The sequence below is a fragment of the Plodia interpunctella genome, chromosome 16 (assembly GCF_027563975.2).
Source record: "Plodia interpunctella isolate USDA-ARS_2022_Savannah chromosome 16, ilPloInte3.2, whole genome shotgun sequence".
Taxonomy (NCBI): Eukaryota; Metazoa; Arthropoda; class Insecta; order Lepidoptera; family Pyralidae; genus Plodia; species Plodia interpunctella.
The window spans coordinates 4,845,271-4,858,355 of NC_071309.1; the positions used below are offsets into that span (position 1 = coordinate 4,845,271).

The 13,085-nt window shown below is 33.7% G+C and overlaps 1 protein-coding gene across 1 annotated transcript in view; it reads right to left on the minus strand.

Moving 5' to 3' along the window:
• ft (fat) overlaps positions 1 to 13,085 on the minus strand; it is an 88,831-nt gene that overhangs the window by 12,542 nt on the left and 63,204 nt on the right. Inside the window, exons 2-3 of the mRNA XM_053756401.2 lie at positions 4,444 to 4,752; positions 3,713 to 3,946 (exon numbers count right to left, since the gene is read on the minus strand). Of these exons, the coding sequence (XP_053612376.2) occupies positions 3,713 to 3,946; positions 4,444 to 4,752 (543 nt within the window). The remainder of the gene's footprint in view (positions 1 to 3,712; positions 3,947 to 4,443; positions 4,753 to 13,085) is intronic.

Below are 13,085 nucleotides of genomic sequence, written 5' to 3' on the forward strand. Positions count from 1 at the left end.
TCAATCCTAAATACGTGTACCGTTAATGACGACTACCAGCAGCAGCGTGTTTTTATTGACGTAGGCAACTTTTAGACAGGTAACGATGACAATATAATGCTATGTATGTATGTTATTAATGAAATATCTATATTAATTTATATATGAATAAGAAAGAGGTATGCACTTGAGATATTTGGATTAATTGAGACTCCAACACACTGGTTGTACTAATCAAAACCAAATAAATCTCATCTCAATCAAACAAAATAGTTTTAAATGAAAGACTGCATTCATGTATAAAATAGCTTTTCAAAAACAAAATTTATACCCAACTATGGCACTTTGATATTTTTCATACAATTGCCACAAAGACTGCCAAGTATGATAGGCTCTCGAATTCGCAGTTCGCAAAGCAAGATGACGATTTAAAAAACAAGCAGTGGCCTCGGAATCCGGCCGTGGATGTTTTGCGGACGGCCGCTTTGTAAGACATTGTTCGGGCCTTAATTTCGATGGCGGATCGAGTGGCCAAATGCCGAATATGAAACGCGACGCTAAAAAACCACACCGGGATGAAATTAGCAGCTCTCTAGTGGGGTACGCGGAATTGGTAGGCGGTCGACAAAACGAATGTACGCGACGAATTGTTTTTACTAATTAGTAGGGTCGGCTGATTTGATGAGTCGCGGCAAACCACGCCTTCGTGACTTTCGCCTTCGAGATTTCAAAAACAATGGACCCTTTTTTATTTCGTAGATTTCATCGATTTTATCGTTTAGGCTTGCTTTTACAATGTTGAAAATACATCATGGTACCTAATTCAAAATGTTATCTGTGATAAAGTAACTCTTCCCATCTAATTAACATTGTTGTTAATTAGATCGATCCAATAGACAGGGTTTTTTGAAAAAATACGTCTCTGAAGATATTTTCTTCCTTAATAATTACTTATCTAGTATCTACAGAAACTTATTATGATTTTATCGGTTATCATAATTGCATAGGTGTCAATAAAATATCCGCAAGTACCACTACAAAAACAAAACCACATAAATCAATAATATATATAGATGATCAGTTATAGTCAGACATATGTCATGGCTATTTTAAAGTTCTATCGTCTCCTCGTTCAGTAGAGCATCAACAGCGGTCAGCGACCTTTAGATCTATGTTAAGATAATTCTTTCAACCGCAATGTATGGCCTCAAGCACTTCGGCGCACGGAGAACAAGGCACCGACATGAGTACCTACTAGTGTTGTCAGGTCCGATTTATTTTAAGTCTGGTTTTATGGTTGTAGTTCGGAAAAGAATAAAAGAACATACAAGATTTTTAAAACTAATGAAGTATATAGCGTTTTGCAACTAGGTAGTTAACAACTATTTATAAAACAAATTAATTTATTTAATTTTATTAATAATTTAAGAACAAGTGATGTAAAATTAATTTGTTCTTCTGCAATAGTGTTAAGATTAATAAAGGCCAGATTCGTTACGTGCAAACCGGGATGTGTCCCCAAAAACCTGAGAATAGAAACGTCCCGCGTATCTGGCAACACTAGTAACTACGCAAGTACCTAGTTTAAAAATAGCTCGTGATTGCTGTTAGCTGTTCTCAAGTTCGTAAAAATATTTTGCATTAAATTACATGAATAAAAATGCATTTAATATTATTTTGACGTCTTCATCTGATTTCATTCTGTTAATGGAAAAATTATTTTATTAATGATTCATGTAAGTGTAAATAAATAATGTTATTTAATTTATTAACGAGATAGAACAACTCGTTTGTCTTCTTTTTGTAATTGGATATTTTATAATACACATATGCTTGACTAATTTTATTCAGTCTCAACATTAATGAATTTCTGATACTTAGTTATACAATTTTTTGTGAATTAGGGTTTTTACCAATTTTATTCTCATTGCAGTATTTGCTAGACAGAACGTCTTTGTCATTTGACGACAGACCGGATATGTCAAATCATTAATTAGGACTTGCTGCTAGGCTTGGTGCTAAAATCAGGTAAGTGCGTTCAGTGTTTGGAACTTAGAGCACCGATTTTTTTCTACTTGAATTTTAGTAGCCATCATAAACTTAATAAATAAAATATAAATCATGCCTTTTTTAATAAATCTACTGAAGAATCATAAATAACCTTGATTTGAACAAATAAAATAGGGCCTATTTAATATTTTCTTGGCTTTTTCCGAGTATGCAAATGAAGGCATTACGTATCAATTAAAATAAAACAGCATTGTAGTTAAGAACAAGATTTAGTGTACATACCACATGCAATAAATTAATTTATTTACCTACTGTAAGTGCTGTATGGTAATCGATTTAACGTAGAATCAATCAATGGGCTAAATTATATTATGGCACGAACTTAAATCTTGCAATCGGCTATTTAAATGAGTAAAAAATAAAATTCAAAAACGTATATCAACACATTAATGAAATATAACTATAATTTATCAGATTTATCAATTACGAGATTTGTTCAAGAACCTTCGTTCAAGCAGTATAAGTAGGTATATAAATTTTTGTTTTTGACAATTAAAACAGTATCGGGTTTCACTAGTTGGAAAATAACCAATTAATAACGATTTTCATTTTTAAAACAGATTATTAAAACAATCTCTACTGCCAAATTTACTAACCTTTGTTAAATCACTTCCGTGTCTAGTAATCCTATCCTACCGAATAGACTTACCAATCGAACTACCTGTCTAACTTTCTTCTCAATAGATTTTCTAGCAAATTATTAGGAACTTTGAGTCCAGTAGACTTAACAGTAAAGCTAAACACAAGGTACAAGATCGTATTATTAACCGACAGTGAACATGTTTCCATATTCATGTGTGTGTCATTCACGTATAATATTCAAGTTTGACTCCCATAGTTTTCAAAAAGTACTAAATCAATTAATAGATTTTACTTAGGCATAATAATTGATAAGTACAATCAACAGCACATCAAGCTATCCAAATTCATTACAAATTCATCGCTATTACCGCCGAATAAATATGCAGGATACATTGACTGATTAAAAGATTTAATGGCTCAACTTGCTCGGTAATACATACTCATATACGTATATTATTTGTTTAAGCCTTCATACAGACAGGTATCAGATAGGTCAAGGAGGGTTAACACTGCACTTAATATATTAAAGTCAATTATTCGATACGGTAATCCTTTAATTAAATTAAAGTGTTTTTAATTGCCCGAGACGCGTCCCATTTTATGTGTTGACTTTTTACATTTGGCAGCTTTTTTGTGTGGAATTAATTGCGTACAAAAATAACTAGGTAAATTAATTAAGAAAGAATGCTGAACTGTAAAACAGTGTGAAATGTGTCTATGCCATCAAATTTACACCCGCCGTTTTGTAAATAGTATTTTAATTGAAGTTTTATCATTGGATTCTTATAAGTGTAGTTTCGAAGAACGTCTGAGAACGTCTGAATCTAGGTAGTATTTAAAAATATTTTTATTCTCCCACACAATGGAATCTCATAATATTTTGTTGAAGTTACGTACAACTTCGTTTGCGTGCGGTTTTATAAGTAAAATTTTATTTAACTTAAAAGCTTCTTTCAATTAATCATCTCTCTCTCAAAAAAGCTCTAAACTGTGTTTGTTGACAATTTACGATCAGCAATTGAACTAAGTAATATCATTAAAGATTACGTATTTATACAGAAAAATAAACGATAGATCTCACCTCTTCATAATCCAATCTAGCAGTCAGAGTGAAGACACCAGTTTGCGGATTCAGCGAGAAGACATCATTAGCCCAGTCAGATATGACCGTATAGGTGAGGTGGGCGTTGGGCCCGGAGTCCAGGTCGAAGGCAGCTATCGTGCCCACCACCGATCCCCGAGCAGCGTCTTCGGGGACATCGAATGAGTATGCGTTTTCCTTGAATGTGGGGGGATTGTCGTTGGTATCCGTAACCTGAAATGATTTATTATTATCAGCGCATTCCATTTATCAGTTATGGATCTCAGAGATTTTGATATTTTTTTCGCAACCGTTCCGTAGGCTCCGTTTTACTAAGAATTTTGGATAATATAGGTGTTTATATTCTGCTATAGGTTTCTACAAAGCGAAATCTATGAGATCTGACGTATATGTAGTTTGCCTGCGCAGAAATAAGGGCATATTGTCCTCGTTTCCCTAACATTCAATATAATATATAGAGTGTAAATTTTTTTTGAATGTTTAATACTGAAGATTGACAACGACGCATGTATGTTACATGTAATATATGTTTAAAATAATTACTTCTAGAAAAGTGAGAGTACAGTTTGAAAAAAAGAATCGTTTTTATAGGTATTTTATATGTCTTCGGTATTTATATAGGTTTTATAGAACTTCTGTTTGTTCTACCAAATTTAAAATAAACATATATATGGCTTTGTATAAAAATTTATAAAAGAAACACAACAAACCTGCACAACAATGGTGACATCAGTGTACTGTACACCGTCATCAGCTCTGATGGTCACTTGATACTCGGGAATCGACTCGCGGTCCAGCGGCTCATTCAACGTGAGCACTCCACTCCTGGAGTCAAGCACAAAAGGCAATGGTTCCGTGGTCTGAATACTGTATTCGATACTGCCAATAGTGTCGGGGTCTTCGGCGACAATCGTCGCGATTCGTTGCCCAGGTGACAAGTCCTCAGACGCCATATACGCTGGGGGAATATTCTTAAACTCCGGTGGGCTATCGTTCTTGTCCAAAATCACGACCTCCACCTGAAATAATAAATTTAAAAAACTATGATTAAAAAATTTTTTTATAATTAAAAAATTTGACAATGGGTATATTTTTGGTAACTAAATCATTATGATGATTACGTTTTTTATTTTCGTTTTGGCGCCCTTATCACCCATTTATCTCAGCTTTTATGATGTCGAAGAAGCCGTCTTTCCCTAGATTTCGTAGAATATTTCCTAGAATGTTTCGTAGTATATTTCGTAGAATACTTCGTAGAATATTTCGTAGAATATTTCGTAGAATATTTCGTAGAATATTTCGTAGAATATTTCGTAGAATATTTCGTAGAATATTTCGTAGAATATTTCGTAGAATATTTCGTAGAATATTTCGTAGAATATTTCGTAGAATATTTCGTAGAATATTTCGTAGAATATTTCATAGAATATTTCGAGTCGAAAGGACGAGATATACTGTTACTTTGTTTAATTGATATATCAACCGCCACAAATTGATTATATTTTCCTCCAATAGTGGACGTTTAAAGAAGTAAGATCGAATTGAAAAGTGCATAGCCCTAAATCGGGCAAAAGTCCAGACAACCGTACATATTTTGGAACCATTCTCCATGTTTAATATTATTACTACTAGTCATATATTATTACTACCTACTATATATATATTACTATGCGAGTACATGTAAAATGTTGATCATAATAATTTATCGAAAACATACAATCACTTTATGGATATAGAAGTACAGGAAAAAGTCCCCCACATACTTACTTTATATTTATCTAAAAATTATTACATACATAATGAACCAAAGATAATGCAGGAGGTATCCCGGCACATTGTGTTTTAGTATCCGTGATCCTAATGCATTCATCAATATGATTAATGAAGCCACTTTTCTTTCTTTCTCGAAATTAAATTTAAAATTTTGGTTTTTTACGACAGAGCCACTACCATTTTTTCTTCACCACTGTTCGTAAGTATAGTTTGATTAGTTTTTGCGTGAATATTTCGCAAAGATTGATTACTTTTGAATATAATTACGTGTTCAATATCGTTAATGAAGGACTTTTTATTAATATACTTCATTATAAAAGCTTTGTCGTGTAATTTGTTTTTAACAACGATTATCTCTCTATTGAATATCTATATGGTATTTCTTTCTGGTTATGACTTATGATATTTGAAAACACGTGCGTGCTTTACTTTTAACAGTGTTTGAAAAGACCTCGGTGCAACAACAAAAGAGGAGGTAAAAGAATAAAACTGACCAATATTTCGTCATTCCAAGTTCAGCCGTGAAGAATTCGGGACACAATGATCGGAGCCGTCACAGATAAGACTCTGATTGTAAAGAGTTCCGTGCCCTCTCGAGTTGAGGCTGCGCATTTGTTATGATGACTCAATCTTTTCTTTATGTCCGAACGATCGGTCGACGTGCTATCTATCGGTCCTAAGAAGCACGCATAGAAATACCACTCCAGACGCCCACAAACCTTTACGTAAGAGAAGCGGCAATTAAATTTGATTGTACGATCGTACATCTAAACGAAATAAATTGTGACGTGTGTGTTAATAAAATTTATTGTTCAAAAATAAGAATGCATGAGAAAACGCCGGATTGATCGTAAACATACTTTGTTGTTGAATCGGCGCAAGAATTCCCAGTGGATTCATTAACAGTTTTGTCGTTTTTAATTGTGAACGGAAACATCTATCTTTTGTTATCCCAGTTGTATTTTAATTTGTTTTAAGGATTTTATGGATGTAATACAATATTGAAATTAATAGTTTGCCTTAGACGCGCTTGCTTTGTATTTGATTTCAATCCTTTTGTAGATACTATAACTTAAGATAGATTTAAAAGATTTATTGTAAACAGTATCCTACTCGTACATCGATTCTCGGAGTTAGGAGGACCCCCTAGAGCTCATGCTTGAAATAATCGATTAAGAGAAGAGAAATGACAGAACGTCGGTTTAGTAGTACGGTCTATTAGTCAAGTTTTGATAATTGATGTCGGTTCGCTACTAGATTAATAATAAAGAATGTATGTTTTCATGTAGCTCAGTCTTGTGCATGATAATAATGATTTTCAAAATATCACATATAGACCTACTTAATTAGATTTACCGCATTAAATACGTACATTAATTATATTATTAAACTCCTTTGGGTTAATGAAGCTGCTATTCTAAGCTATAGATTCAACTGAACTAAAAAATATAGCTTATGAAGACGATCCTAATGACAATGCGGTTTTATATTGGATACGATACTGAATCTAATTTAGAAGTTAATGATATGCACTTACAAATATATAATAAAATCTTGGTAGTAGGAAATGGGTAATTGATTTACCCATATATCAGAAGAAACGTATGCAATGGGAGCTAATCGGAGCTAAATTAACTCGTATCCAGCACATTGCATCCTCTAACGGTACTGGGAAGCGGGTTCCCGTCTCATTGCACAAATTTATCCCCGCCATATGTTACACGGATTATTGGAATGAAAATTGTTTTGATCACGACGTCATTTATTTGCTTACTTAGGGTGTGTTTCACCGTCAAATAAGGCGTTCACGTTAACCGACGCGCTGGTTTGACATTTAGACTAAATGGCGTACTTTGCGTTTTTCTGAGTACTTTAAAGTTAACGTCAAAGTTAACGGTGCAACCCAAATCAAATAAAAATTATGTCTGATTATTATAAAGTCGTGTTTTAGACTAATTAGTATAAAAACTTTTAAATTTTAAACCATTTCAAAAACTAAATCTTATTTATCCTTTGCCCGAAGCTTTGTCCGCGTGAATTTTTCTACCAAAAACGAATAAACAATATTTTTTTTCACCCATCTTATGATACGATATTTTAATCAATCTGTAGTTATTTTGCAATTACAGACAGGCACTTGGATTATATTTATTTGTGTGAATATCATCATCATACATTATATATATCTTTTATTTTCTGGCATTTTCGATCGACGTTGCAAAAGTACGGACGAATGTGCACACGATGAAAAATGAACAAGATTGCCTGTCGTTTTGGAACAGTAATTTCACAAGCATCAATCATTCAGGGCAGTGAAGTGTCTAAAATCCTGACGTCATACATTTTATTACCTCATTCCATTTTTTAAGCCGCATTCACGATTAGTTATTTTCAAAAAAATCTCAATTTTTATTTACGACACGACACTACTAAATTTTAAAAAAAATTTTGAAAAAAAAATCCTAAAATTAAATTATTGAATATGCATGAAAATTTTGAAATGGTGATAAATTACCTCACCCTTTTAAAGTACCTACCACAAACCATGACGAAATTGAACATTTATAGGTCAATAAATTTGTTACAAAATAAATACTAAATTTTGTAAAATCTGCAAAATTATGATCTTTGCAGATTTTTTAAAACATTTATGTATGATATCAGATTCTATGATGATTCCAGATTGTCATTAAACCTTCAATTTCATACCTACGCTATATTTTAACAACTTCATGTTGGAGAGGTAGTAGAGTGATAAGAAGGGTAAAAAATTTAACGGTAGTACTCACTGGTAGTAACATTGGTTGTAAAAGGGTAACAAAGGTAATATTTGAGTTGACAGGACACTGTCAAACAGGCTTCGCCGCGAGCTCAACTTATGTATGAGTACATTCTGCAGGTCGGATATGGTGGCATCATTCAGGGAGTTGATTCTACTAACGTTAAGGCAAAATCGTATCTCAACGGTTTATCAATAGCATTTCTTATTGCGTATACATAAGAACTATTATGGATAAGCTGTTGAGACACGATTATGACTTAACGTTAGTAAAACCGACACCCAGGTTAGACTATGTTTCCCAGTGCTCGTGACCGCGAGCAGCCGTCCGCACCGCTATACCCTCGGGACTCGAAGCAATTATGCTCGGCCATAGATTAGATAGCCATTGCATAAGTTTAGTTTTGTACCTAATTTCTTATTAAAAACAAAAACCTTTGACGAGGTAACTATCTAATGTATTGTGTAAACCAATGAATAAAGAAAGTAAAACTACACATACATTTCTTAGTGTCAGCATTTATCAATGAAAAGTGTGTGAAATATAGTCACCGTAGTCTGCAACTAACGATAAATATTTTCAAAGTATGAACATTTTTTGTTTTCTTGTTAAAATTACTGACATCTATTTTAAAAATAAAACACATACCAGCAGTTAGTCTTTGCAATCTTGTACATACGAAGAAGAAATAATCTACTAACAGTAGAGGGAGAGAGATTATGGAAACAGGAACAGCACATAATTTTGACTCGTCTAAAACAGTCTGCCGTTACATTATCATGCGCTCGCTCCGCCCACACTGCCAATTCGCTGCATCCTCGCAAATGTATGTAAAATATGCACAAAAGTACCCCGGATAAAGTGCAGAGATAACAGGCGACGCAATTTGCATCGCTTACGGCATATATTTGGCCCTGTGTTTACCAAAAACATTGGAAATTTCACGTCACTTTGGATTCTGCCTAGAGGTAAGATGAGACGATTGGAATCAAATCGAAGATTGTATAAATATATAATTACTAATATTCACATAATGGTGGTATTAAGAAGAAATTTATTTTTATGTGGACATGCAAAATTTAATGGCTTGTAAATTTTTGCAGTGATTTATTTCAAGTAGCATCTAAAAGTTAGGTACTTTCTTCTATTTTAAATTAGGTAGGTACCTCATATTCCACCACTGGGCAAGCCTCTAGTTTGCGAGTACTATAATAATTTTCCTGCGGATTAATTAACTGTGCCATTAACTATGTCAGGCAAAATTTAATAAACGCGTTTCGATGCAATTTGGTACACATGTAGAAATAACACCGAATTTTACACAAGGATGAAATGGAGTTTTTTGAGCATTGCTAACTAGTATCCTAAATAAAAACTTCAAACTGTAATAATATCACACTTTAACGGGATTTCTTTATAAATCTCTGTTGCAAGCGATTCGTTCCGCGTGCTATATGATTCCTTGCTAAATAATATACATTATTAGTATGCATGCAAGGATAACAGCTTGCGGGAAGGCACGCAAACCCCACAATTTCTCCTAAATTCGCCTCCGCAGGGCACTATCCTCATATTATTGCCCGATCGATAGTATAATTTCATAATAACTACGGGACTTTCACGTTTTCGCTAAAATCATATAACCGCAATCTAATTCTTTAATTTTGTCCTATTTTAAAATGCGACTTAAATTAATGAATACTCCCGTTGATGAAATATAAAATTTTTAATTAAAAATGTTTGTTGGACGAGAATAGAACTCATTACTGCAATCTGAGATTTCTATTTATTAGTATCGGAAAAAAAAATTTAGCAATGTTGTGTACTTAGGCACATAGCAGACTGAAAGATAAGCGAACAAAAAATGCTGATCAACCCAATCTTTAATCACCAACAACACTCATCGATACGAAAATAATAGCAATAGTTAACAAAGGAATAATATGTCTGCAGTCAAAACTGACAGGTGGTGCGACCAGCGATGTAACAGCACGATTACTGCTAGTGATGATATGAGACTAGGAGTCTTTTAAATTTTAGAAAGACTTCTTTCAATTACCTTGAATACAGTATGAGTAAATTGTATTTTAATTGTTCTATAATTTTATATTTTCGTTTACCGTTACCGTACCTATATGACATGAACAGAAATAAACTAATTTCTGTAATTATTTCTGTTTCTTTGAAAATGTAATCTATGTTCGAGATCATATTTAGGTACCTATTTGTAATTTAACACATATTTATAGATTCAATATTTTAAACGTTAACTTTTTCTTCTTAGTGTATCATTTTGACTAAAGTGAGGAACGATACAACGCCACCGACACAGCATTATCTGTGGTGTCATACAAATAAAAACCAAGTGCAGATGGTAGGGTCCCAGAGCATGCAGGACATAAATTGAGATTTAAAATAAAATTTACCGAACTCTTTCTAAAATCATCAAACTATAGTTTTAGACCGTAATAATAGCCCGAGTCTAATCTAAAAAGACTAGTGCCTTCCCCACTACTCCGACAGAGAAACGATGTCGCAACTAAGTCGCCGATTTGGGTTTGCCCGTCGGCGTCGGTCATACTAACGATCGCGCGATAATTAAGATCGGACATCGGTATTATTTGCGCCCCAAGCAACCAGCTTGACCCGCCCGCGATTCGGTCACGACTTTTTCCATCTTCGGAGGTACCATTGTACTTTAACTCGTGTTTAGCTCAGCTCTATTTGTATCTAAGTAGTTTATCTCTCTGATATTCTGTCAAGCTTTGTATATTGCATGATGTATTCGCTTTGTATACGGCTAGCCAATAAGTATGTTATTTCTAGCGCGAATTGTTCATGTTGCATCGCCATCGACTAAAATGTGGAAAATGTGCATTTCCTTTTACGTTAACGATAGAGACGCTCCGACGAATAGAAAATAAAAACATATTATTATGAAAAGAAAAGAGAAATGTTTTCTTCAATTATGACAACTCTACTTCTTCTTTTATTTTTTTTTAAGTTATTTTGGATTAAACATGTATTGAAAATATTATCAGGTTTGTAGCTATTTGTTTTGAAATCGTCTTATTAGGTCAAAGTAGAGTTATTTCTCTTTAACCATAAACCTAAGTCTAACTAGATAATACCAATAAACTTCATAAATAATTTTAAACTCCAGAGTAAAACAGGTTTTCCAACTACAGAGTCAACGTAAGGCCACATTCTTTTAACAATTTCTGGGTGATTGAAAAATGTATTTTTAAATTTTAATTTCATTAAAAGTTGTTTTAGCTGTAAAACGGGACGTTATCGTGCTGGCACACACAATGGGAGCAAGATCTTTGTCGGCGAACTGGGCACGACCAAGCGCGGATCCAGCCCACAGAAATGGTGATTACATCCGCTACCTGAAAATCAGCCAGTCCAGGTCTGAAGGTAACATCAATTCATGCCAAGAAACTTCATATTCAGGTGACTTTCATCCTTTCGTCAAAAGTTAATTATATTATTGTTGGCAATAATTAGATAAAAATGGCGCAGGTCAGAGAAAGTTGGCGTAGACGGAAAGACGGCGTAGTTCCTGTACCTAGCAGTGGGTCACGGAGGGCTGATGATGAAGTCAAACAACGTAGTGGGCATGCCCATTATATCCACAGTGGTGGATCCGCCACAGGTGCCGCGGGCCTCGCTTGTTCCCGTTCTACAAAATTTGCGCTAACGGCCTTTTTGCTTGTCAGTTGCCTGTTTGTAAATGTCCAGTAAAGTATACCTACTGATTATGTGTGAATCATGTTCTAAATTATGATATGAAACATGAACTATGTTTCAGATCATAATTTTGATATTTGATGAATCAAAAATTACGGACCTATTTTTATCCCATTATCAAGCCACTAGTAAAAATCATAAAAGATTATATTTGACCTTTCAAAGACAAAATATTCCAAAGGCTTTTACGATCGCAATGCTTTGGAATATTTCAGTTTTTACGGCCACAAAATAAAGCGACAATGTTTATGTAACAAAAACATTGAGTTTGATTATTGACAATTTAGTTTAATTTTTTTAAGTTAATCTACTTATTCTTCCGGCACTCAAAAATAATAGGCAAATGGAAAAAATTCTGTCATACCTCTTTAAAAAGGTAAAACTTACTCTGAAACAATTCAAAAATTTTTTAAATTTATAAAGATTGTAGTATATTGACTTTATCTTGCAATGATTGTTTGTCGAGGAATTTAATTCTACAGAGGTTTGTTTATATATTACCTGACAAGAACTAGAATCGTGATTCCCATTTTCCGTGACTACTTGAGACATGAACAAATTGTTTTCACAGCTTTCTTCCAGAGACCCTTTAGGGCTCAAGTTACCACCAAGTTCATCAAAATAAGCTTGAAATGTGATAAGCTAATAAAAAACATACTTTAACGGTTATTTTTCTTAGCTTGTTGTCGTCTCGGCTCAATTTGTGAGGAGCAATACAGTTTTAACCATATCCATATTTTTTACATATCATCATCATAGCCATTTCACCTAATTCCACAGGTAAAGTATTAGGTATAAATTTGGTGAGCAAATACGGGAAATGGTGAGCAAGCACATACACAATTTTCTTTACTCTTGAAAATGGAATTATTTTTTGTAATTCTATTTCTCTTCGCATAACATGAATGCCTCACATTTTAAGTTATATTCCTATAATAAAAGTGACATCTTACCACAGAAACAGGACCAATATTCACAGGCATGTCACGTATCAGGGCCGCAGAAGTAGGATAATTTAGGAAGAGCACTTACAGAGAGTAGTGACG